Source organism: Podarcis gaigeae, assembly GCF_964106915.1.
Source record: "Podarcis gaigeae genome assembly, chromosome: 17".
Lineage (NCBI taxonomy): Eukaryota > Metazoa > Chordata > Lepidosauria > Squamata > Lacertidae > Podarcis > Podarcis gaigeae.
Window position 1 is genome coordinate 18,273,347 of NC_139694.1, and position 27,518 is coordinate 18,300,864.

At 40.7% G+C, this 27,518-nt stretch overlaps 2 protein-coding genes and 1 long non-coding RNA gene across 8 annotated transcripts in view; 2 read left to right on the forward strand and 1 right to left on the reverse strand.

Annotated features, from left to right (window-relative positions):
- The window catches only part of ZDHHC21 (zDHHC palmitoyltransferase 21), a 43,697-nt gene extending 40,033 nt beyond the window's left edge, over positions 1-3,664 (forward strand). For all 4 annotated transcript variants that reach the window (XM_083719793.1, XM_083719792.1, XM_083719791.1 and 1 more), the window contains 2 exons: positions 102-145; positions 635-3,664. In XM_083719793.1, the coding sequence (XP_083575919.1) occupies positions 102-145; positions 635-767 (177 nt within the window). In that variant the 3' untranslated portion in view covers positions 768-3,664. The remainder of the gene's footprint in view (positions 1-101; positions 146-634) is intronic.
- A 17,397-nt stretch (positions 3,665-21,061) lies between these two features.
- Positions 21,062-24,091, reverse strand: LOC310835374. Its single transcript, XR_014559612.1, has 4 exons — positions 23,965-24,091; positions 23,244-23,276; positions 22,549-22,645; positions 21,062-21,650 (listed from the first exon to the last, which is right to left on the reverse strand). It is a non-coding gene; the product is annotated as an uncharacterized lncRNA (long non-coding RNA).
- Positions 24,092-24,106: 15 nt separating this feature from the next.
- The window catches only part of NFIB (nuclear factor I B), a 311,149-nt gene continuing 307,737 nt past the window's right edge, over positions 24,107-27,518 (forward strand). For all 3 annotated transcript variants that reach the window (XM_083719097.1, XM_083719098.1, XM_083719087.1), the window contains exon 1: positions 24,107-24,217. In XM_083719097.1, coding sequence (XP_083575223.1) covers positions 24,122-24,217 — 96 coding nt within the window. In that variant the 5' untranslated portion in view covers positions 24,107-24,121. The remainder of the gene's footprint in view (positions 24,218-27,518) is intronic.

The following is a 27,518-nucleotide window of genomic DNA, read 5'->3' on the forward strand; positions in this document are numbered from 1 at the left end:
AACATTGTATGTATGTTCTTTGATATATGCATTTGCAGGAATAATTATTTTGCAATCTTCATTGTGTGAGGGAATACTTAAGAATGTCTTCTCTATAACAGGATACTACAAGCATAGAAAAACTGGCAAACTGTTGCGAAGACATGTAAGTACCGGTATCTCTATTTTGATGTGCTAAAGGCTTAATGGGGGGGGGGGGCTATACAGTTAAAGATTGTCTATTTAGGAAACTCTGAAGGCACCAATGAAAGCCTTGCATGCCCTGTTTTGCCGTGATTCGTATGACCCTTTAGCGAACAACAACACCAGACTATTCTTTCCTATCTAAAGCCATCAAAACTCCCTTTTCAAAGCACGGGCTCTAGAGAAAGTTTCTGTTTTGTTGGCAAACACTGTGTGGATCACGAGGGCTGCCGTAGCTTCAAGGCTGCCTTTGGTTGATACAGATGCAGTGCGTGCTTCTCATAGTTAAATCTCATCTGCATGCTGCAGTGAAAGGAAAGCTGCTCTTGTAGTGGCTGGGATGCAATTCATCAGAGTCAAGTAATGGCTCCCCAGCCAACCTGCATTGTTCTCGTTGACTGAAGTGCACCATGGGAATGCTGTCTTTCACTAATAATGCTGTCGTCTGTAGATCGAGACCCCGAAAGCCATGGCAGCAGACCTTCTCAGAAGTTTTTGGCACTCGCTGGAAGATCCTGTGGTTTATTCCTTTCAGGCAAAGGCGACCACTGAGAGTTCCCCACCACTTTGCCAATCACGTCTAAACAGATGGATGGTGGGCACAGATGGGTCCTCCATGCTGGAAGTGTGTTGCAGGTTTTGTGATAATAGAACCATGACAGTCCTCAAGCCAATTAAAATCTACCCACCAATCTTAGACGTCACAATGTGCCCCAGGCTTTATTTTAATAATAATGATCTTGATTCCGTATTGGGATTAAATGCACATTTCTCTGTTTACTTTTAAAGTGTACTTACTTTCAAATTAGCTTTTTAGAGGGATTACTTTAATATTTGAGGTTAATAACAAACACAGCTGATGTACAAAGTTATGAACAAAATTGTTTTTATATTGGACAGTGTGATATGTTTTACATAGATGAATAGGTTTCAAAAGTGTCTTGTCTGCCTTGAATTTTTTCATTCTTTTTTTTTTTTAATCAATAATACTTACTAGATTATGTGGCAAGACCCTTTTCCTGCTTACCTGGCTTAAAATCCACAAAGTTGTCTTTTATTTATGATGCATGATATCAGTTGAACAGTTCATCTCTAGAAAAGGGTGGCATTTTAACACGGGTTTTTTTAAAGCAAGGGCAATTTTGTGTCTTATGTCCTCAGTTTTATATATTTAAAAAGTGTCTATTGTTCCTGTGTTAAAAGCAAAGCAGAATAATTCAGCCCACTGTTAAGTCTAAAAGGAAGAAAAAGATTCTATTCCTGTTTTTTGTAAATGCAATAATTAGCCCTTTGTGGTAGATGTGTATTTTTAAAAATTAGGCATGATAGAGTCAAAGTTACGCATCTCTTCAATCCTAATTGGGGGGAGGGCGTGTGAGCCACCTGCACATCGGTTTCCTGAATAGTAGCTGTGCTAGTCTGTTGCAGCAAAAATATCCAAAGGTCTTATAGCACCTTAATGACTAACAAATTTATTATGACATGTGTTTCTGTGGGTTTTCACTGCAATCCTCAACACATTTACCTGGGGGGTAAGTCCCATTGAACTCAATAGGACTTACTTCCAAGCAGACTTGCAGAAGACTGCACTGCTTAATTTTGGCTGGATCATACCTATAGGTTTTACTGATCGGTATAAAATATAGCTAATATAAACATATAAAATACTGTGTTGTCACTGAAATAATACTTGTTTTGTATAGTCACTGCTAGAAATATATAGAATTTAAATCACAAGCGTGCATAGGTTGGGTAATATATGTGGGAGATATTTTTTAAAATAGTATTTATATATAGCAAATATGGATGTTAAAAAGATAAACAATAGTTAAGTGTGTATGAGATCGTAGTAATTTATTAAACTGCAGTTGGTGATTAAAAGCGAGATGAAGCAGGCATACCTATACGGCAATATTAGACCTGATCAAATGGTAATCCGAGTCAAAGATCTATGTTGGTGTTGATTTCAGGTTTATGTCAAGTACTAATCAGCAGGATGGGTGAATTCTTTAAAATAAAATAAAAATTAGCAAAATAGCTCCCCATTAAAAGGATCCTTCCTATTCAGAAGGCTGATCCAGAGAAACAGTTCTGAGAAATGTTGTGTAGATAGCAGCAGTGCACTAAATCAAGGACAGCACCACAGTTTGCAGCAAGAACCCTGGCTTAACCCCAGTTGTACTGCTGGTAAAGAAGCATTGCTGTCCTGGTGCTTTTCTGCTTTATCGTATCTATTTCCTTTCGAGTGCTGTTGTCAACCACTTCAAACGTTGTGTCATAACCGTCCCGAAGTACAGCGTGTGTGCAGCTCTTCCTTCGGCAGCGCACTTTTGAGCCTTTGTGCTGCTGATTGCTGCATGACCAGCCCTATCAGACATGAGTCAGGCAGGTGGCATTGGCAAAGGAAGCAAACCCCTTCTGGTTCTTCAAAAGTTGCCACATGCCCAGATTTCAGCATAAGCGCTTTGCCCATGGAAGCATGATCTGTGCTCCACTTTTGCATATAAAAGGTGCTCGCCTGTGCAAGCAGATTTTGCACCCTAGCAATCTTCAGCCTGCGTGGTACTGGGCAGGCAAATACTGCATGTGGTTAAAGTGACCCGTGTCGGATAGGAGATATGTCCTACAAAAACAGAACTAGACATCCTAAACTGTATCTCACAGAAATGTAATTTTATTATAAACATGATTACATTGTGGTTGCTAGCAAATACTTCCAAGTAAGTAAGAAAGTGCAGTTTTAGTGCAAGTGAAGAAATGGCTAGTCCTTTCCTCAGCCCCCTTCCCCAGCTTCCAGCCTCTTCTAAAAATGGGATATTCTGGTAATTCTGCACGCATCGCCATAAAAATGACAGCAATTATTTCATGTTTTGAAATGTCCCTCTGGTCTTTTCATTTTGCGAAAGCCTGCTGTTAGGCTTTTAGGAAAGTTTAAATAAGTGACTTAATATAAATGTTCCATGCAAATTGATTAAGAAAACAGATGAGCTACCAGTCTTCCAAAAGTCACAAAAGCCATTCAGATTTTTGACAGAATCAGGGTATACATTTCCCTTTTAAGGAACACAGTTCTTAGTTTCCTTTTTTCCTAAGATTGTTTGTGTGCTGGCTTCCATAACTCCATTTTAGCACCTTTTAATATCAATTGGAACAGTTGTTCTATGCAGTTATGTTATTGCTATTATTTATTTAGAAAATCAAATTCGGGACAGAAGCAGTAATGATGTCTGTTAAATGCCTGATGCATTCTACCGCCTAAGGTACTGTTATGAATGCATGCCTTTTGTGCAAAGTCTAAATCTAAGATAATTTTGAATGCATCAGAAAAACAGTCCCAGTCATTCTAAAAGTTTCTATACATACTATTCGAGGTTGAGATATCCTTATTTCTCTTGTTCTCAAAGTGCCCTCTCTTGGTTGAATTATGTAATGACAATGGTATTCCACCCTCGAATAAAAATAATGTTCTAACTTCAGAAAACAAGATTCAGGGTATTTTTATGTGTCACTTTTTCAAAACTTGAATATTGAGATTTGTGCCAGAAAGTATGTTTAGATTCTGATGCATGATGGTGCAATAAATGTCTTATATTACTTGACTTGGAAAAACAGTCCCTGTGTATCCAGAAAAGAAAAGAAAAAACAAAGAACTCATTCTGGCACTCAGAGATTAGCAGGTTTTTTTGCTGACATATCTAGTAATAAACCTGCCTGGAGTAGTCAATATCTGTCCTTGCAACATCATCTGATGTATTAGGGATTGAGCCTTTGTCAATTCTCAGGTGGTTAACTCCTGCCAGTTCTGCATATAGTGCTACGAAATCCAAGCAGACCATTGAAATGGTAAAAGTTCAATGAAATGTAAGCTCTCTCTCTCTCTCTCTCTCTCTCTCTCTCTCTCTCTCTCTCTCTCTCATATTTAGTGTCCACCCCCTAGTAAAATGCTATGAAATTATCAGTTTAAAGGAACTGGACTGGCTATCTGCTCTGTAATATTACCCCATTTCATAATGATAGATAGTTCTGTGGAGTCACCTCATAACCATTAAACCCAGATTTAAATCCTAGGAAATGCTTTTCCTGGTGGATCTGAAACATAACATTAGGATAATAAATTGAGAGATTAGTTGGAAATAAATGTGTTTTAATATGACAAGGGCAGCTGCTTAGCTTTCTACTCTTATTTTGCATCTGTGCCGTTTGCTTATAATCTCTTAATTTTTGGATGTCTGAATTGAAGTAGTTGAAAAGTGCATAATGTTCATGCAATGCTAAGCATTAATAATTGTAAACGAGGCAGTTGGCGGGGGTGGGGAGGGAGTGCCTGCGATCTGGCACCTAAAGTAATTAATGGCTGTGTAAATGTATCTAATATAAGAATCAGACTTTAGGCAGAATTTATTCATTTATTTGATTAGAAATATATATATATATATTAACACCTTTAATTTATCATTCCATTCCAATATCATTCGGGTAGTTACCAACTAGATTTCGTGATGATGTGTCCTGTAATTTTAACTCTTTGTTCCCTGAATGAAGCACACTTTGGCATCCTAGGATCACCCTTTGTAAGCAATAGAATCACAGAATTGTAGAGATGGAAGGGGGCACGAGGGTCATCTAGATCAACCCCCTGCAATTCAGGAATCTTTTGCGCAGTATGGGGCTTGAACCCAGAACCCTGAGAGTAAGATTCTCATGCTTTACTGACTGAGCTATCCCTAGGTTAATCAGTGAGTGAGGAGACTCAGGGAGGCCTAGTTCAGTTATTGGCAGCTGCCTAAAGGTGGGTGGGAAGGCTCACAGGGCGGATGTAAGGACAATGTTCAGCTGCAATGATTGCTGAGATTCCTGACCAGCATATTCATTAGGACCAAGTAAGAGAACAAAGTCTACAAACCTCACCTGATCCACAACACAAAGCTATTAGCTATAAAAGTGAAAACTTTTAATCATTTCATTTCTGATTGTGCAATTTTAAATCACTGGAAGCAAAAAGTTTTAATGCTGCATTTTTTTCATTATCTAATACTTTCTACCTGCAAAACTCTACAGATCTTTCATTAAGCTTGCTTTGGTCATCTGTGTGGTGCCTCTGTATGCAAACATTTGTTGATTCCCAGAAACTGAAATTAATATTGCTAGTCTGAGAGTAGGTTATCTGATTTAATATAGCAAAACATCCCATTCTGCATTAGAATTGCAGCATATATTTTTGCATATTATAGAATAAACATACTGTATTGTTCCTTGTTTGTACTAAACCATTTCTCATGAGCTGCTGTGTTGTAGCTGGGAAAGGTAATGTGTAAGAATTCCTTAGGATACTTCCAAATAATGTTTTTCCTCTAGGATTGCTACAGATCTATGATCCAACATTAATGGCCATTTGATTGCTGTGTTGTAGTTACACACTGAAGCTTCATAAATCATTTTACAGTAGTACCTTGGTTCTCAAACGTAATCCGTTCCGGAAGTTCGTTCCAAAACCAAAGCATTCCAAAATCAAGGCGCACTTTCCTATAGAAATTAATGCAAAATGGATTAATCCGTTCCAGACTTTTAAAAACAACCCCTAAAACAGCAATTTAACATGAATTTTACTATCTAACAAGACCATTGATCCATAAAATGAAAGCAATAAACAATGTACTGCAGTCACACAATCAATCAATCAATCAGTAGCTGAACTGGGTTCCACTCAGTCACAAATACGAAAACACAAAGTAAATAGCAAAAACAGCCAACAGTAGCACTCAAACCAGAAGTGTAACACTCAAAATGGAGAATGTTTGGCTTCCGAAAAAAAGTTCACAAACCAGAACACTTACTTCCAGGTTTGCAGTGTTTAGGTTCCAAGTTGTTTGAGTACCAAGGTGTTTGAGAACCAAGGTACCATTGTATCTATATCTAGAAGTATCGATGAAGTGGTTCTTCAGCAATAACTGGTCTTAACAGAAATGTAGAATGGAACTGAAAACTGCTTGAAGGTACCCTAGGTATGGGATTTCCTACAACCTAGCCCTGTTAAAACTCAAATCATTTCCTTGTTGTGTCTAGCACAATCTCATTGCCTGCCATAGAGTCAAACACATGTAATTGTATACACATTATCAGGACACAATGTGAAAATGTTACATCTGAGGTTTTCAGAGGGTTGGTATTGTGATAGCTGCTTGCTTGGTTTTTTTTTTGGGGGGGGGGGTAAAACAAACAGTACTTTCTGAATATACTTGAAGCAGCTTTTCATTCTCTGTTATACTAAAAATCATATGGTATATCTCTTCTGACCAACTTTCAACCAAAGTGCCATAATAAAGTATATTCTATTGTGGCGTATATAATGTTTTGTACCAAGGAATTCAGCATTTTAGAGCATATCTGAGTGCCATCTTGGTGGTTGTTGTTTTATCTGTTGTACCAAGACTGCTACAAAACAACACTCAAAAAATCTTTACATTTGGCCTTGTGAAGATGTCTAGTACTTGAATTTGACTAATAAAAGATTACTGGAGAATCATATTGTGCTATTACTGTATAGTGATATCTCAAAGTAATATATGTGTCTTCTTTATAAACAATATTTTTGTATTTGTTTTCCTTCATGTAACATCCCCGTTTTTCTTTACAAATTATGTTAGCAATTATTATTATTATTTACTTTTGTTAAGATGTCTTATGTACTGTATTTTGGGAAATCTTATTTTTTAAATAAACATAAACAATTGTATGTTAAATTTCTCTTTTAAAATCAGTACGCTGCCTGTAGAAAAACCACACACTATTTAGCTGATTTTGCAGTACTTTGATATGTTCAGATTTATGAATCTCATCCCAGATTCCTTGAAGAGTCACATCTACAATGCACACATTGCTAATTATTTGCTGTATTTTTGTATAATTCTTATATATACAAAACAACACATTTGTCGTTTCATTTGAAAATATAATGGTGAAATAAACATGATGTAGTAGGTTTTTTTGTCACTCAGGTTTCTCTTTGTCAGAACCAGAGTATATAATAAATAAAAGAGGGATGTCACAAATATTGTTTCCAAAGCACATAGGGCTGACTACTGCTGGGGACTAAAGACTAGATTAGATCGCTTTAGCAAGGCACTTTTTATGTTCCTGTATTCCAATGTACTCTGCCATCACAATGACAATGTACACAGCAGTTCCCATGGCATATGTGAAATATGTGATGATGTACAGAAGTTATAGGGATTCTGTTTAGGAATCCTATTTCATGTAAACAAGCTATGGAGCTGGTCTATAGAGTGCACATATTTGCTTTTGGTATTTTGGAATCCAAAGTATATTTTGCTAGGAATATATTCCATATTCCCACTTGTCTGTCTACTGCATGGCTTCCACGGAAATCATTTGCAAGCTTGCTCTTCTTTTCATGTATTCCAACAGTATCTGAGGTTGAAAATTCATTTTGAGAAGCTGCCAGGTAATACAGATGAACAAATGCATGCTAGCACTGCTGTAGGCTGACCAATTACCCATATGAGCAGCAATTATATTAGCGTGCAAGGGCAATTGGAAGGAAAATTGGACCCTCTGGACATCCAGCTGAGTAAACAGACTTGAGGAAGGATGGAGGATGTGTTCGTTTGGAATAAAACACAGCTAAGCAAATTTTTAAACGGAAAGACTTCAACATATAAAAGACAGTGAGTTCTCTGAAAACTCATTTTAGAACATTCTCTGTTTAGCCGTATTTTTTCTCAAAACATCCCCTTTGCTAAAGTTTTGGTTTGTGATCAGTCAAGGTCTCAACCCCAAAGTCACAAATGGAGATCTCCATGTATATATTTGGACCCCAGTGGCCAGCAATTGTGCAGCGTTTTGTGACCCTGGTACTAGTTCCCATTGTGAGCCTGACATGTACTTCACCTTCACAATTCCCCCCCCCCTTTAAATTAAAGAAACACTGTCTTTACCAAACTGTATGTGCAGTTCCCTGAGCATGGAGAACAATGGTGGTTTGTGTAGCTTGCATGATTTGACCAGAACATATACTGTGTTTTGGCATGAGGAGTATGCAAGTTGAAATATAAATGTGCAGGTGCTGCAGGAAAATGAGCTCTCCAAGAAAAAGAAATAACAACTTGCCCCTTGATGTGGGATAGTTGTTTTGATACAAACAATGATGTGCTAGGGTGAACAGAATGTCATCCCTGTACAATATCCAGCCATTTATTGCTGTCCAGGACTCGTCTCATAGGATATGGAAAATCTGGCTTTTTTAAAGGAAGAAGAAGACGACGACGACAACATGTTAGAATATCACAGAGAAACTACAGAGCAGGAGAATCAAAAGTTACAGCTCTTGCCAGATAGTATCACTTCAGCTTTGCTTCCTCAAAGTTCAAATGCAAAGAAAATAGTGGCATGCTAGTTTTCTATGTTCACATTTTTCTTTTAAAAGAAAGGAAGAGGAATGATTCATATATTTGCCCTTCCCTGTGTATAGTCTGAGGACTGTGTGATGCATGACACAGTTATAGATCCAAGGCAAAACTCCTGCGCACCCTGTCAAACATAGTGAAACTTAACTTCTAGGAAATATGCATAATAGGATTACCGTATTTTTCGCTCTATAAGACGTACTTTCCCCCCTTCAAAAATTAATGGGAAATGTGTGTGCGTCTTATGCAGCGAATGCAGGCTCCTTGGCTTCAGTGATAGCAACGCGAAGCCTCCGAAGCGCAGAGGGAGAGCTCCTCTCCAGGCGGCTATCCGCAAGCCTTCAGAGTGCAGCAGGAATTCCCGTTGCGCTCCGAAGGCTTGCGGATAGCCGCCTGAAGCCTGGAGAGCAAGAGGGGTCAGTGGACACCAATACCTCTTGCTCCTCAGGCTTCGCTCTCTCTCCAGGCTTCGCTTTTCCCTCCGTTTCTCCGGGCTCCGTTTCTCCATTTCTCTGACCGCTTCACTGAAGGGGCGCTGAGCAGAGAGGGGGAGAATTTTTTTCCCTGTTCTCCCCCTCCTATGGTCCGGTGCGTCCTATAGAGTGAAAAATGTGGTACATTATGATGTAGAAAAATTCTGTAATTTCCAAGACCCCCAACAACCTCCAGCAAATTTCATCAGGCCAACTCCCTTTTCAGGGAGCCACTGCATAGCTTAACACTACTGATCGTTCTGGCATTCTTCACTCTACTTGCATTATCAATCTGTGAGTTTGCAGGGTGGGTAACTCTTCTCGTTCCGAGGATGTGTGTGGTGGGGTAATAAATCGAGGACCACACACACATGTGCCCACAGACCTTCCATCTCTCACACATATGCACACCCTCTGCTTTTTACCCTTACATACATTCTGTTGGCTTTTGGGATATCATGGAATCATAGAATTGTATATTTGGAAGGGACCCTGAGAGTCATCTAGTCCAAGCCACTGCAATGCAGGAATCTCAGCTAAAGCATCCATGGCAGATGGCCATCCAACCTCTGCCTAAAAACTTCCAAGGAAGGAGAGTCCACAACCTCCCGAGGGAGACAGTTCCACTGTCGAACAGCTCTTACTGTCAGAAAGTTCTTCCTGATGTTTGGTCAGAATCTCCTTTCTTGTAATTAGAAGCACTGGTTCAAGTCCTACCCTCCAGAGCAGATGCTTGCTGCATCTTCCATGTGACAGCCCTTGAGATATTGGAAGATGGCTATCACATCTCTTCTCAGTCTCCTCTTCTCCAGGCTCCTTCAACTGCTCCTCATATGACTTAGTTTCCAGACCCTTGATCATCTGGGTTGCCCTCCTCTGCACACGTTTCAGCTTGGCAACATCCTTCCTAAATTGTGGTGCCCAGAATTGGATACAGCATGTGCCCCTTTGTAATAAACTTTTGGCAAAGCTCCCCTTCTCCTCAAACTTATGCCTAGCATAAAACATGATAACCAGACTTGTCAGTCATACTAAACTTTATAGACACATTAATATAGTTCACCCATATAACTTAACCCATTAGCGGGTGGTGCTGTGGTCTAAACCACAGAGCCTAGGGCTTGCCGATCACAAGGTCGGCGGTTTGAATCCCCACGACGGGGTGAGCTCCCGTTGCTCCTGCCCACCTAGCAATTCGAAAGCACGTCAAAGTGCAAGTAGATAAATAGGTACCACTCTGGCAGGAAGGTAAACTGTGTTTCCGTGCGCTGATCTGGTTTGCCAGAAGCGGCTTAGGCATGCTGGCCACATGACCTGGAAGCTGTCTGTGGACAAACACCGGCTCCCTCGGCCTGTAAAGCGGGATGAGCGCCACAACCCCAGAGTCGTCCGCGACTGGACCTAACGGTCAGGGGTCTCTTTACCTTTTAACCCATTAGTCACTGATGTGCTTATGAAGTGCAGGCTCCAATTCAGCCCCAACTATATGGGGATAATCTCTGTGACATTCTATTGCAGCAGCAGAACCAAAAACATAGATAAGAGCCTTGATTTTGGCTGGACTCAGTAGCTGGTAAGGAGCAATTTTTTCTCCACTCAGTACTGTGCCTCGGCATGTCATTATGTAGGTTAGTAGTTGCTATTTGTTTGTATGATGAAAAGTAAAGTACTGCTTTTGGGCCAAACCCAATCTCTATCATTGCTGCTGGAGTGCATGACATATGCTGACATACTCTGTTTTCTTCCTGCCTACCTATTAAAATGAAATCCATTCCCATTAAGATTTTTCAGCAAATGGTCAATGTTTGGACATTACCCTTAGATGCCATGTAAATGTTTGAAGAGAATCTCTAGCTTAAATGTTTTATGGCTGATTTCCTTTATTGAGGAATGCATGAGCACTGCAAAATCCATGGCAATTTACTCTCTCAAAACACGTCTAACTTAATTCAAACCATAGCCTTTCCCCCTTTATCCTGCTCTGTTATTCTGCCCTAATATATTCATGCACATAAGCAGTGTAAACTATTTTTAGAACCCTTAGAAGTCATGAATATAAGGTTTTTTAAGAAAAGACAGTAACTCTGTCACTAGATCCTAAGCTTTTTCAAAAAATAAAAAAGACATGATATTCAGAAGTAAACATGTGTGCATAGTATATTCTGACTGATGGCTATATTGATTGCAAAGGAAAGGAGGGGAAAAGTGACCGGGTGGGGGGGAGATAAATGTTGCTTTGATGAGGAGAAAGGCAAGATTTTTTTATCTAAAGAAGGGGCATTGTGCTCCTGCAAACATGAAAACAATGGAAGCCTTATGCACTTCACCCCATCAGCAGCTCTAATACTAAAGCTTCAGTAAAAGGAGTAGAGGGGAAAGCCTTTGTACAAGAGAAAATAAAGAACAATTCATAAGTACAAGGAGTGGGAAGGTTTGCTGGCTGACAGGTATTTGCATTTCATTAAAGGAAAGGCAACCTGTTGGAAAGGAGGACCTCAGGGAGATTAAGGTTTACATTTGATGTGGAGTACCCAGGGATATCGTAGAGAACTGTGCATATAACTTGAAAGCACTAGACAGGTGTGTGCCCAATATGCATCACACCAGGAAATGTTGCCTGTGTGTGTGCAACATACTGTATTCTGTAGCTTAACAAGAAAGCTTTTTGAGAAATGAATGAACAATACAAAAGTCACTGGAAAAGAAATAGTTGAAATGCTTCATTTTTTTGAGACTGAAAGTACACTTACTGTAGCACACTGATAACCTTGGCTTCCCATGCTAATCTTTGCTTAGTGGTGGGAACATGTATCAAGTCAGAACATTGCTTCATTTCTTGACACAGCTGCACTGGCTCCCAGTGCCTGTGGATCTCTGAGCTCCTTTCGACCGGCTGGTTTTGATCTAAAAAGAACCCTCATACCTTTTGGAATGCAGCTGTAGCTGGGAATCCACCTAGACCCTTAGATCTTCATCTGCAGCCTTCGGCTAGGTCCTACCCATCCACCCCAAAGGAGTTTTGGAGGGTGGTGACAATGAAGAGGGCCTTTTCAGTTGTAGCTCCCCATATGTGGAATGCTCTCCTAGGCCTCTTAGCACCCTTAGCAATGACATAAATTGGTGCCTCCAAAGCTGGGAGAGACCATGGAGCAGAAACTCGAAAAGTTTGCTTTTCATTGCCCTTTGCACTCTGCCAGTGACTTCCTTTGCAGCCATTGGCATTGGGTCTGCTCTGCTCCACCTCTCTGCTACCGCCTGTCCACCTGCTTTCTTCCCTGCACTTGCTGCTTCCCCTTCTGCCTCTCCCCCCCCTTCTTTCTCCATCCGACTGGGGAGGCAACCCCACAGGGCTGCTGTGACTGCCCATACCAGCAACCAGATTCCTCTGCTGAGGCACCCGGAGGGAGACTGCAAGCCTTGCCCGTGCGCCCAGAGCAGCGAAGGAGCAGCCTAGGGGATGCACGGTCAGGTGGACAGGCTCCTAGCCACTTCAAGCCAGAGTGGAGAGGGGGGAATTTTTGCATCCTCCTAGGTTTGCACCATTGGTGGGGGCCAAGCCCTGCTCCCTAGTGAGGTTCACCAGGCACCATCATTAATACGCTTTTGTGACCAGGTAAAAACCTCTTCTGATATTCACTCAAGAGTGGCACTCAAGGGTTTAAGGCAGGAGTCTTTGCCTTTCCTACCTGGATACCCCAGGGATTCAGGGCCGTCTTACCCATAGGCGCTAGGGGTGTGGGGCACCTGGGCACCAGGCTGTCAGGAGCACCAGGCCAAAAATCTGGGGCCCGAGAGCTGAGTCCGGGTAAGAGCCTGCCTGTCGGTCGGAGCGCTGCGGCGGGCTCTTCTGCTGCGGGCAATTCTGTGCCGCAAGTTCAGGGGCGACCGAGCCAGCACGATGCTGAGGCAGCTGGCCGGCTCCATCCTGGGACTGGACAACCTGGCGGAGGGGCCGCCAGGTGGATCTTTGCACCCCAGTGCTGCATATGCTTAAGACAGCCTTGTAGAAATTGCTGTCATTTTTATTCTGCAATCGGTGTGGCAGCTGTGAGCCACTTTCCTTTCAAATTTCCTGCAATAACCCAGAACAATACTAGGTTGTGGGCAACTGAAAGTGAAGCAGCTCCCAGACATTTGTGCCAGGTGGGCACTACCAAGGTGATGAAGCATCAACAGCTGCTCAAAGATGCACCCCTGAAAATGCTCCACATACTTATCTCTTTCTGAGATTATTTATCCCCATATTACAGATGAGAAGTGAGGCCCTGAGAAAAGCACTGCATTCATGGTAGTGCTGAGATGTGAACCAGGGACTTTCTTTAATGTAGCTCAAGTCATTCAGCCATTACAGTTCATTGTTACATTGTCATGTGCTTGGTGCCCCTACCCACCTACAGTTTGAAGCAGGGATTGTGGGCATGTGCCATGTTCCCTACCTTCCCTGGGAGCACAAGTGGTCCTGCGGTCTAAACCACTGAGCCTCTTGAGCTTGCCAAATCCCGTTCAAATCCATGCAACAAGGTGAGCTCCCATTGCTTTGTCCCAGCTCCTGCCAACCTAGCAGTTCGAAAGCATACCAGTGCAAGTGGATAAATAGGTACTGCTGCGGCAGGAAGGTAAACACCGTTTCCATGCACTCTGGCCCTCATCACAGTATCCTATTGCACCAAAAGCAGTTTAGTCATGCTGCCCACATGACCAAGAAAATCTGTCTCTGGACAAATGCTGGCTCCCTTGGCCTGAAAGCAGAGATGATTGCCGCACCCCATAGTTGAATTTGACTGGACTTAACCGACTGGGGTCCTGTACTTTACCCCCCTTATTCAATTTCCCCCAATCAATTCCAGTTTACTTAAGTTTCAATGCAGTCATTTCCCCCAATTTCTCTCCTGCAGAAGCATCACACATACACACCCTTCTTCACCTAGAAGCAACACACAAACATATGTGTGTTCACTTACACATATACACCAACCATCACAGGATCACCTGCCTCCAAATGCTATCAGGATCAGCCTCTCTCCCTCCCCACTCAGAATTGGCAAAACGTTCCCTTCTGAAGTTGTGAATGCTGTTCTGTTTGGGAGAATAGCGCACTGCCCCACCAACCTGAGTCTGTCTTCGTACTTAACAACCAATCAGGGGGTGGCTTTGCCTCTCATTGACTCTGGCTGCCCCTCCTGCCAGTCCCCATCAGTCTTAATGAATACCAGTCAAAAGTCACACTGCCTTATTATGCCAGTAAATGCTGCCACAGGAGAGGAAAACCTCAGTAAGTTTTGAAACCACTGCTCAGAACTTCAGCAGAGCACTGGAGAATAAATAGCCTTCCTTGACGAGCCCAAGTAAAGGAAATCAGTAGTTTTCACCAAACTTGGAAAGAAATCTATGCTGTGCCTGTTAAAAAATGTCAGCATCAATTCCCATCACTTTTTCACTTGCTACAGTTGGATTTGGCTCAGCTTGAAATTTGACACAAGTCGGGGACCTCATCAGGTAGTTTGGGTAGTTTATGCCAAGTTCCAAGTTACTAGCTCTGCAGGTGCACCATATTACCAACGTCCGCCCCTTACTTCAGCCAAAGCATCTGACAAAATCAGCTTTTTGTTTCTAACCTTAATAGTCACCCTCTACATTTCATAATTCCTCACCCACTCATAGCCAGACTGCTGGGAAACATAGAATCTGAAATAATTTTAAAGTAATGTTTTAAGGATGTATTTAAAACATATTTAAGAGGAATGTTTGCTTTAGTTTTATGCTCACAACGAAAGAGGACATATTTTTTAAAAAAAATCCAGGATATAAGATGATGAGAAATATACCCTACAATTCATTTACCATTCTTATTATTATCATTGAGACTTGAACAATGAAACTTACATCGCAAGTAGATTTTTCCCTTAGAGACAGAACTTTTATTCAAATGTTAATGTTTTAGATAGATTTTAATGTGTGTATTGGGAAGCCGTGTTCTGAGTATGATTGTGTTTTTAATCTGAACATAAAACTTGTAACATCTTTTCCACATTAGAACCCAAGCCCCTTTCTCGCATTATGAATAACTTCCTCTTTCCTTTATTCAGCTTTCCCTAAATCCTCTGAAATACCTCCTATTGGAACTAAAGAAAACAGGCTTGCTCTCCCCCCAAAAAACTGTATTCCAGGTTTTTATTGCAGCCTAATTTAGTTACTGTAATACAACCACCCTCCAAACATCTTGCCCTGAGGCGTTCTTATTCGCCAAGATCAAAGTCTTCTTGATGCTGGCATGACTGACAACTGGTTTTGTCAAAGGCCTGAGGTGGTCATTATTTTATTGTTTTATGACAGTTGGGAGGACTTTTAATTAGTGTAAATTTCTGCCTTTGTTATGTTCTACTAAATAAATATTTTTAATGCATGGCTGTTATTTGACAAGACAGTTGACCATGTCAGGGTTTTTTGTATGAGCTCCATGGTCAAGCCTACTTGCAAATCCTGCTAGAAATAATACATTAATTTCCATTTACAATGTCTTTACGGAAATGACATTTCAGTAAGTAGGATGGTCTGGCATTTCCTCTCCATGTTATGATGGCCTGTGTTGCTGTGTTGGCGGAGGGAGATCGTTAAAATGCTAAACTTTTGCTGGGCTAGAGAAAAGGCCTTTCTGTATTACTTGACGGTAACTTTGAAAAAACTACATAATTGTCAACTTGTATTCAGAACACTAAAAACAAAAAGGAGAACAAAGCGGCATTGATTAGGTTCCCTCCACCCTTCCTTACTATATTCAGTGGGAAATGAGTCCATATAGGATGGGGAGGGGAAAATAGATAGATAGATAGATAGATAGATAGATAGATTCTTTATTGTCATTACACAAGTGCAACATTGCACAAGTGCAACAAAATTGGATGCCATCCCTTAAAAACAACAAAAGCAACACAACAACAACAACCAAACAAACCACATTCCAGCCACACCCACACCCACACCCATCAAACTCCCAGGTCACACTATCGAGTTACTGCATTTAAGAAGGCCACAGCTCTTGGATAGAAACTATTTTTCAGTCTATTTGTCCTTGACTTGATGTTTCTGTATCTCCTGCCAGAAGGCAGTAGTACAAACAGACTGTGTCCCGGGTGAGATGCATCCTGCAGGATATTGTTTGCTTTCCTAAGACAACGGGAACCGTACAGTTCTTCCAAAGATGGGAGGGGATGACCAATAATCCTTTGGGCTGTGGTTATGACCTTCTGGAGCACCTTCCTCTTCCTAGCTGTACAGCTGGAGAACCAGGCACAAATACAGTATGTGAGAATGGTCTCTATGGAGCCTCGGTAGAAGGACACCAGCAGTCTCTCACTCAGATTGTTCTTCTTTAAAAGTCTGAGGAAATAAATTCTCTGCTGGGCCTTCTTCACCAGAGCAGTGGTATTTGCGCTCCAAGTCATGCCCTGATCGATAGTCACTCCCAAAAACCTGAATTCCGCCACCCTCTCCACCCGTTCCCCGTTGATATACAAGGGCTGAATGTCCGCCTTTTTTTCCCTGTAATCCACCACCAATTCCTTGGTCTTAGTCGTATTAAGAGCCAGATTGTTCTCTCCACACCAAGCACAAAGCCGCTCCACCTCGTCCCGATAGGCGGACTCATCCCCTCCTGAAATGAGCCCCACCACCGTAGTGTCATCAGCAAACTTGATGATTTTGTTGCTGGAATAAATGGCTGTACAATCATACGTATAGAGAGTATAGAGCAGGGGACTCAACACACAACCCTGTGGTGAGCCGGTGTTAAGGCTAAGGGCTGTGGACATATGTGACCCTACTCTAACCCTCTGAGAACGTTCTGACAAAAAGTCCAAAACCCAGAGACAGGTGGAGTTGGAGAGTCCAATCGCCTCTAGCTTGGACACCAGTCTATGGGGGAGGATAGTGTTAAAAGCAGAGCTAAAATCCACAAACAGCAGCCTCACATAACTCCCCGGCTGCTCCAGATGGAACAGAGCAGCATGGAGAGTAGTAGTGATAGCGTCTTCCGTGGATCTATTTGCCCTGTATGCAAACTGGTAGTTGTCAAAAGTTGATGGAAGACAGGAAATAATGTGACGGCGCACCAGTTTCTCAAAACACTTCATGATGATTGGAGTCAGTGCAACTGGTCTGTAGTCGTTCAGACTACTGATTGTGGATTTTTTAGGCAGAGGAACAATAGTTGACGACTTCAGGCAGGGTGGGACAATAGACTGGTGTAAGGACTTGTTGAAGATCTTAGTAAAGACCCTCGCCAGCTGATCCGCACAGCCCTTCAACACCTTTCCCGTGATGCCATCAGGTCCAGCAGCCTTCCTCGGATTCACCATCCTCAATACCTGTCTCACCTCATGCTCCTCTACAGTGAATGAGGGGCCCCTATGGGCTGGTGGCTGTAATACCGGCGTCTCAGGTGGCTCCTTCTCGAAGCGAGCAAAGAAGAAGTTAAGCTCCTCCGCCAGCAAAGGGTCACCGTCGACAGCACCAAGGTTAGGTTTGTAGTTGGTAATATGCTGAATCCCCTGCCACATCTGTCTTGTGTTGTTACTCCTTAAATTATCCTCAATCCTCTGCCTATAGACCAGTTTTGCCCGTCGAATACCCCTCTTCAAGTTTGCTCTTGCCACACTGTAAAGCTGCACCTCGCCCGACCTAAAAGCCCTGTTCCTTTCCCGCAACAGGCACTGGACCTCTCTATTCATCCAGGGTTTCTGATTGGGATAAAACCGGATGGATTTATTTACTGTGACAGTGTCTGTGCAGTGATTGATATAGCACAGAACTGCCGCCGTGTGCTCCTCCAGGTCTGAACGATCGAAAATGTCCCAATTGGTTCTCTCAAAACAGTCCTGCAGCTGATGGATAGCACCTTCAGGCCAGATTTTAACAGTCCTTGATATTGTGGGAGCCCGTTTCCTGAGTGGGATATATGCTGGTACCAGGAACAGAGACATATGGTCGGACTGGCCCAAATGTGGCAGCTGTAAAGCCCTATAGCCGTGATTTACATTCGAATAAACTTTGTCCAGTGTCTTGTCCCCTCTTGTGGGACATTTCACATCCTCAGCAGTAAACTTTAGTCTTTGGCAGCAAGAAGGCAATGAAATCAGACTGTAAAAGCCAAACAAAAAAACAAGCCAATCAATACCAATCATTGAAAAACAAAAGTAATACAAACATCCCACTCCCTAATCTAAAATGCAAAGGTTAACGGATAACCTTTTGCCAGAGATTGCCAGCGGTTGTAAACTAGGCTTATTCTTATTTCTATAAACATTAAGTGCACACCAAATATAGATAAAATCATTACATTCCAGTTGTCTATTTATAGGCCAGACATGCTTGGTAAGTTTCTCCATAAGAGCAATGAGCCAATTTTGTTGCCGCCTCACTGCCACCCATAGAACTGTAATAACTGTTAAGTAATTGTGCTAATCAATTAAAAGATTGTCTTCTGAAATATTTTTCGGACATCGTATAAGCACTGCAAGTGGTAGGTTTCAGTCTGATGATATTTCTTCGAGTTGAGTTGTGAATCCAGAAGGCTGATTTTACTACATATCATATGTATAATATGTATTGTGCCATAGAACTTTCTCCTCCTCTCCTCTGCCCTGCATTGTCCCTGTGTATTCTGAGGACACACAGGAAAAGGAGAGGAAAGAGATTGCATGAGTGAAATTCTGTGTGAGCAGAAATGAATACAACCCGAAGTATTTTCTGAAATAAATGGAAATCCTTAAAAAAAAAACCTCAAAATGTGACTTTGTGAAGATGTGTGTGTCATCTTCATGGATGCTTAAGACGTTGCTGATAAACGGCCTTCAGAACCCATCCACCAGATTAATATACATTTCCGGTAAATAGGGGACAAGTTATCTATTAGAATATTGCTGCAAGGTGACTTATTCTTCTTCTTCTTCTTCTTCTTTATACCCCGCCCATCTGGATGGGTTTCCCCAGCCATTCTGGGCAACTCCCGGCAGAATAATAATAATAATAATAGTGATAAAACATCAAACATTAAAAACTTCCCTAAACAGGGCTGCCTTCAGATGTCTTCTAAAAGTCAAATATTTATTTACCTGACATCTGATGGGAGGGTGGTCCACAGGGCGGGTACCACTACTGAGAAGGTCCGCTGCCTGGTTCCCTGTAGCCTCATTTCATTCAATGAGAAGGCCCTTGGAGCTGGGCCTCAGGGTCCTGGCTGAATGATAGGGGTGGAGATGCTCCTTCAGTTATACTAGGCCGAGGCCGTCTAGGGCTTTAAAGGTTAGCACCAACATTTTGAATTGTGCCCGGAAACATACTGGGAGCCGATGTAGGTCTTTCAGGACTGGTGTTATATGGTCTCAGCGGCCACTCCCATTCACCATTCTAGCTGCCACATTCTATCTTCATTCATTAGAAAATTAGCTTCAGTACTTTAGAGCTTCAAAGCAATTGATTGGTTTGATTTCTATACTGCTTAATATACTAAAAATATTTCTAAGTAGGGTACAAAAAACCAAAGCAGCAAAAGACAACCATGTCCTCCCTCTCAGACACTGGGTTCTAACCCAGGGTCCAAACTCAGCTCACCTGCAAACGTATCACAATGAGAAGAGTTCCTGGGGACAGTGAACATCATCCTCGTCTCTCACTCTAGACTTGCTTTTTCTGTCCAGGCCCAAGGTGGATGGTGCTTCCTCAGGCTGACTACAGCTGGGTTATATTCAGTTGTATTTTCCCTACCTAATTCCAGGTGCAGCAGGTCTGTTGAGTTTCCCAGGGGGTCCAGAGGAAGGGGAAAGTGGGAGAGGATACAAGCAGCAATTTGCCAGGAAGGTAGTTTGTTTCTTCCCCTTACTATGGAGCAAGCTGCTTGTTCTTTTATTGCTTTCAAAAAAGAGCAAACTTCCCAAGGAAAATGTTTGGACCTTGCAACTTCAGTCTTTAAGCTTGGTATGCTAGAAAACTTACTATCTTCACTCTCTGCTTCAAAGAGGATCTGGAAAGGTAGGAAAGAAAATGTAACTTGGTTTTAATTATATTGTAACACGCTCCATACTTCCTTGAGTTCTGTTTTCTTTGGATGTTGGATGTCAAAGTACTGAAAACTAAAGGTATCTTTGTAACAGCAAATACAAACATTTACTAATTTATAAATATTATTTACCCATTGGTAACAAATTGGGAGAAAATAGGCAACTGAAAGACAGCAAATTGCTGGTTTTGCCTCCAACCTCCAAGCAACTATTTGGACCTTCATTCCAGTTCAGATAAATTCCAGCTTTAAATCTCCCAACTGTCTCTCATTCTCTAACTTCAAAGTGAAAAATGGGTTTCAAACTGCTGATCACACACTTGCTCTCGCCTTCCAAAGGCTGGGAAGACATTCCTTGCTCTCATGAAAATATTGTCCAAGTATATTGCAGGTTTGTTTTGGATGTTTGCCCTACTGTGTCTGGTGGGGCTGTCTTCAGAAAACTTCAGGTGTGCCTAGGATTCCACCTGAAATTCGCTTTGTTAAATCCCTAGTCGCTCACCAGCTGGCCATTAAGAATAACTAAGAAAGCCAAGTTCACATCATTTTTGAATATTCTTGCACAGAACAGTACCTTCAGCAAAGGAAAGAAAGGCAACCTTGTAACTTAAGTAACATATTTAAATCACAAAAAAGTGAATAGCACCTAGAGACAAATTAGGAATGGCTTAAGGGCTCTGATCTACATGATGCTGGTTTGAGACTCATAGAAAAGTAGAGTTGGAAGATTGAACAGTGGCATTTTACAACAAAGTATAAGATACAGTATAAAGTATACAGTACATTTTGGATAAAATTGCGAGAGCGCTGATTAAAAACTCAGCACTGGTAATGCAGTGAGGGCAGCCCTGGTCATCTAACCGCCTCTGCTCAATTGCTTTGATTTACACATACAGAAAACCCACACAAGTGAGACTTAACTGGCTTTTGAAAACCTCTGTAACGACCTTTCCTGAAAACTGTACAACCAAGGTTTCCATGATGTGGGAATCAGGTGAGTGGAGAGGCCTGCTTATTAGTTCAGCTTTGGCTGCACCTATGTTCCTATTAGGTGAACCAGTTTGGAGAACTCCCCACTATAGTTCTTCACTGGTTAAAGCAGGCTTCCTCAACCTCGGCCCTCCAGATGTTTTGAGACTACAATTCCTATCATCACTGACCACTGGTCCTGCTAGCTAGGGATCATGGGAGTTGTAGGCCAAAAACATCTGGAGGGCCGAGGTTGAGGAAGCCTGGGTTAAAGAAATATTGTCCGGCATAATGAAGGTAGGAATCAAGTGTTGCTTTTTACCATCAGTTTACTTTTACTACCACATTACTTGCATGGTGAGTTCTTGATAGGGAGAGACTAAATGCACTGTGGCCTTTACCAGTTGATAGTCAGCTGCTTCCTGGCAGATAGCTGTCAAGGGGAATTTCATTCTTCTTTATTCACTGCTTCCGCTTGTGATTTCAGGTAAACTGTCAGGTTGCTTCAGATAAAATTCAGGTCAACATATTGGATATTGTCAGTGTGTTCTAAAATAGGCAAAATGAGTGGAATCTGTTTAGAAATGTTTTCAACAGATTTAGCACAAATTCAGTTAGACTTTTGTATCTTGCAATATCTTGTGGCATTTATCATCTTTATTGCTAATTTTGCATATTAGGAATTCCTATTGGGACTTTCCCTGAAATGTGTATTTATTTTAATAAAGCTTTTCTCCCTATCCTGAATAATGCTAAAACGTTTACACCATTTAAGTTCTAATGCAGTGTAACAGTGGATTTGCAAGAATTTAAGAAATTACATATTTTAAAGATGAGAAAACCTTTGATCATGTATAACTGTTACTTTGTTGTTGTTGTTGTTATTTATTATTTAAAAAACACCAGTTGGGGCCTTTAAATGGAATAGTAGCTCAAAATGTCAGAAGGATGGCACTACAAAAAAGATATTTATTTTAAAGAGGGAAATTGAAAAAACATTCTCCTTGAAGGCCAGAAAATGATAGAAAAAAATTATTTGTCAACCTGACATGCTAAAATCCTTACATGGATTGAAAAATCAGATTAACAGCAGCTTGCAAAAGGTATCCATGCAGGCATCAGTAGTGTCAAAAGTGTGTGAAAATTGCAATAATAGTTCCTACTGATATCCTTCATACATAAAGTGATATTCTATATTCTTGTGATTCTTTAATATAAAATATTGCACACGTGAATTTTCAACACTTAATCAAGGAAAGAGGGTTTTTTGTTTGTTTGTTTTTGTTTGCTTGTTAACATAGCTTTGAACATGGCATTAGGAGATTTGGGACCTTTGGGTTTCATATGGCCCATGCTGAAACAAACATGATCTGTGCCATAAAATTCTTCATATTTTTCTTGTGAACAGTAAGTCTGAAGTACAGCACAACAGAAATATTTATTCTACCTTTCGTCTTTTCTTCCAAGAATTCACTTTTCAAGTCTCTCTTCCATTTCATTGAACCTTTCTTTTCCTGCATGTTTCCAGCACAATGTGATCTTTCCTGTAATGCAACTAACAAATTCTTTAATGGAAAGAAGATATAAATCAAAGCTGTAATAATAAATCAAGGCTGCAAAAATATATACCAAAATTCTGTGCCAGTAAATTTGTATATATTTGCATATTTTTCTAACTGTCCTGTTTCAGTTAGTTACGGGAATAGGCAAGGAAGTGAAGCCCTGTCACACAAAATGTGGATCAGCTGATTGCCTTTGTTGAAAGTTAACAGTTTAAGTTGTTTTAAAAATCTTTGTCGTTTACAATTGGAAGAAAAGTGACACATGCTCTTTAACAGAAATAAAGATAACTTTTTCAGTGAATGCAAAGAGTGCTGCACAGATGATGAAAAGTAAGTGTCTTTTTTATAGAAAGAGTGCTGAGGCTCATGTCTGTCTTGGAAATGACATTTTGTGCCTTCTAATATCATGGGATTATGGGTTAATCAGTGGTAATCAACACATGTTCAGAAGCACTGTGCTTGACTTCATTTGCTGCTATTGAAAACAGTGAAGCGCTTCTGAGCTCAGATTAAGCCCTGGAAATTGCCCGGGGCTGGGAGATGATATAAATGTATAAAGGGCCAAACAAAGCAAACAAACCTTTTCCTGGGCATATCTTTCATCGGACAGGACCTGTTTGGAATTAAGACAATGCAGCTTCATTATGAGCAGTTCAGGAGCTCTCGAGGAGGGAATGTGCAGGAACTCTTCACAGCCTGCCAGTGCCCTGCCCCTTCCCTAACTTGAAGTGTTGACTGCACCTCCTATCTTTATGCAGATTTATTTCATCCCAGCCTCCTGGTCTCTTGTTTAAACATGGGTCGCAAAGAGTTAAAACTGTTTCCATATGTCTAGCATGTTAATAGGGTTTGTAGCCTTTGGCAACTTCATCTGCAGCTACTACCTATGTCCCCCCACCCTGGGTGTGTGTGTGTGTGTGTGTGTGTGTGTGAGTGTGTGTGTGTGTGAGAGAGAGAGAGAGAGAGAGAGACTGGATATACATACACATTTGAACTGTGTTCTGATTGTGTGAATGAAACCATTATGTCTTTGTCGGGGAGATATTAATTCTCAGCAGTTATAGCTCTCCCCCCCCCCCCTCAATTTCTTTTGGTCTCAAAGCTAGGCATGGAGCATGTCAAACAATATACAACAGAAAAAGAATGCAAATAAACTTTAGCCTACATTGCCCAGCAAAGCATTTAGCCGCCCACTTGAAAAATACTTAAGTCTTGTACACATGATACACAAGGAATGTTCGCTCGTTTCACCGATCCCTTCAGACACACACACACACACCCTAACACACAAGCAACAAAACCTGATCCTTGTCTTTATATCTGTGAGGTTGGAGTTCTTGCGAATAAAGGAGCTTTTCCCATGATGCAGTGTGATAAGGATTGGCCTACATGTAGCCCTGCAAGCCACTGCTGATGTTTTCTTGATTAGGTATCTTATCTTCCATTGAGTTGCATCAGATGAAGGTTGCTGACAGCGTAATGGCAGGGAAGGCGTCGGACAGCTCCATAAAATGGCAGCTATGTTATGACATGTCAGCTAGGACTTGGTGGATGGTAAGTTGGCGTGATAACATTTTTTTTTCCCTTCCCGAAAGATTTTTTTTCCTCCCTTCCCTTTTTGAACTCCTCCTTCATTGTTGCAATGCACGTGTTTATAAAGTTCACATCCAGGCGCAGAAACTTCCAACTGCAAGTTGCAGAGCGTCTGCGGAGCCCTGAAGCATCATAGCTTGTTAGATAAGGTTTCTCTTCTATTGTGGTTGGGGTCACAGGCAGCCTTTTTAGAAATACAGCGGGAGCAGGAGGAAGGGTTTAACCCCCGTTCCTTTTCTTTAAAGAAACTAAACAACAACAACAAAAATCCCCACAAAATGTCAATTTTACTTTGTGCCCAGGCTGGCTGGGTGTGAGAATGTAGACCTAGAAGCAGTGACGGTGGGGAAAGAAAGCAACAATGTCATCGTGTTCTTGACTAATTGTTCTTGAGTTGGTCCTAAAACAGAGCAATCTGCCTATTTATTCTGTTTCTTTCTGAATAATTCTTTGGAAAGTGCATTGTATCACGTTGCGAGCTGCTTCCTAATCAGTATGCAATTGTCCCCCCCCCCACTTCCCTTAATTTCCTCCTCCCTTTCAATGAATACAGTAACTAGAGCAACTACTGATTAATATGCCGCTTGGCATAATTAAATTTAGTTAATGAAGCTATGCATATTAAGTCCAATTCTTCTTTGTTTGGGCGAGCATGGCTTTAAAAAAATAATCATATTTGTACAGCTGCAACTGAAGGAAGGAAACAAAACAAAAAGAGAAGGGAGAACCCAGGGAGAGGCAACTTTTAAAATGTTACTGAGAGGAACTGTTTGAAAGTTTCTCTGAACAAAATACTGGGGACGAGCAACGGAGCACTTTGGGAAAGAAAAGCTTTTCTCTTCACCAGCGTTTTCATGAAATTTTATTCATATGCTCATTTTGTTGTCTAGACAATAGCCCCTTGTATGAAATAGCCATGCTATGAATGAAGACCTTCTGCCGGCAAAACCTTTCATTATGAATATTAATTTCATTCCTGAGTTGCTTTGTCTGTCCGTGTATTTTTTTACTCCTTTCATTCCCTCCTTGATTGCCTTTGCTTGTTTGTCTGGATAATTATTATGCTTACTGCATGGGCTGTTTTTTTCACAATTAGTACAGTGCAGAGACAATAGACACTTTATTCATGGCCGGTGGGTATGAGGAGCACCAATGGACAGCACGTCCCAGAGTCTGGACAGAAGGCAGCTCCCTGATTCCTAGTGCTTTCCTGCACCAAACCACTTTCCAAGGACTTTATGCTTCTTTTATTTATTTTTCCTCCCCCCAAAAGGTGATTCTTGCTATGTGCCTTCTGAGGAGGTTACATACTCAGGGAGTATTTTCATCTAAAGGATGTTTGATGCGCATTGTTGTTTTGTTTTTGTTTTTTTGTTTTTTGCTGTGAATTTTTCACAGAGGGAAGGGAACTATTTCGACTTGTTGAGCCCTTGTACGCTGAGTGATCACGTCAATTTAGTTGCACAAAAGAAAGGGAGTCAGTGATTAAAAAGTGGTTTTTGTGAGTCTATGTTTTTTTAATTTGGCATTAGTACTTGGTGGTAACAGATTGCTGTTGTACGCTTTAATCAGAATTTGGTGCACGGTGCGTGTGTTCGCTCGTTATTTAAATGAGCCATTAAAGTAGCGCAACACTGTGCAGAGGATGGTATTATAAAATGTATGTTGTGACAGGTTTAATTAAATTACTGCATGTTCACAGATTTTATTGAAAAAGTAATATGCCTATGTTTTAAGAAAGGTTTCTTTAAGGACAGCTTTCCAGTAAGCTGGCATTGTTAAAAGAAAATCAATACTTTCACTCATGAGTATTTTATTAGTGTAATCTTTAAAATACAGATAATTAATATAACTGTGCTTCCTTTAGTTTGTTATGCAAGGATATTGTAAAAAAAAAAAAGTGGTATTGTAGGCTCAAGGCTTCTCTTCTTATCAGATATGTACATTTAAGGAATAAACTTTAAATGAGTTCCTTCATGTATAAGGTTTATGTGTTAACTACCGAATCAGTGATGAAACTTTTGTAACTGCACCATCTTCCGTAAGTAGCAATTGCTCACATTGAAAAGTTTAGCTATATAATGTTCATGCAATGACTTATCAGGGATATAAATAAACTGCACTGTATTTTCAGAGAACGCTTGAAATGTTGTGTTTTCCTGTGTGGCTTAGATTATTATCTTGTGGGAAATGAATAATTCTATGTTGGCTGCTTGGAAGGAAGTCTCATTGAAACGTTTTTGACTTATATTATTAGGATTCGGTTTAAAGCTGTGATTGTAGGCAAATTTATTTGTTCCATTTGAAGCATTTGCTTGCAAGTGAATGTGTTTAAAACAGACTTCCAGAGGGAGATTTTCTATTTGTTTACACTGATGTCATCCCATTGAATTCCATGGCACCATGCTTTAAATGTCTTTTAAGAAGTTACTTACATTTTTGAAGGGTCCATCAGTGAATATGGACTCTGATGATAAAGAGTATCACAGTCACATACTTGTTTGCATATCTCTTGATATTTCGTATGCTTAAATTTTTCATTCTTTTTAGTCTCTCTCTGTTCATTTCAGGCTCCCTTCCTATACATGTTTAGCTGGGGTTTATTTCCGAGTAGATAAGGTAGATAAGAATTGTCACTTTAAAGATAAAATTTACAGGATCACTACAATGTTTACAACATCATTGAAGTGTTTACAATTGTTTTTTTCCTCCTTGTAAGCATTTCTGAGGTGGAGAGTTTAGAAAAATATGTAGGTTTTCTCCTATTAAAATATTGTTCATTTTTGAATAGTGCAAATTGTAAGACTTGTGGAAAAGTCTAAAAAAGTGAGCACAAAGAAAAGGGACTTTAAATAATCTTTAAAAGTGCCTGTACTTTTAAGTAGATATTGAGGGAAATAATTTATTAAACCCTGGGCCACTACTTAATGATCAGATAGATTTCTAATCCTGTTGCAAAAATAGTATATTTATGATCTGCATTTATCTAATGCTTTTATTCAGTTTGGTCTTAAATTGAAGAAAATATTTGAATGGTGTTTATTATGAACAGTTTCTTTTCGTACTTATGGTAATCTAGTTTATATACGGAGGGAAGTTTAGGCACATTTTGGGTTTCAAGCTCAATATTTGCAATTTGGCTTGTGTAAAAAGTATGTCTTATTAATATTGAAAACTAGGTTATAATCAAAGCTAAAGTTCTGAAGCTGTAGTAAAGTATGGACAGTAATCTCTGAGATGCTGTACCGCCTAATTTTCATTT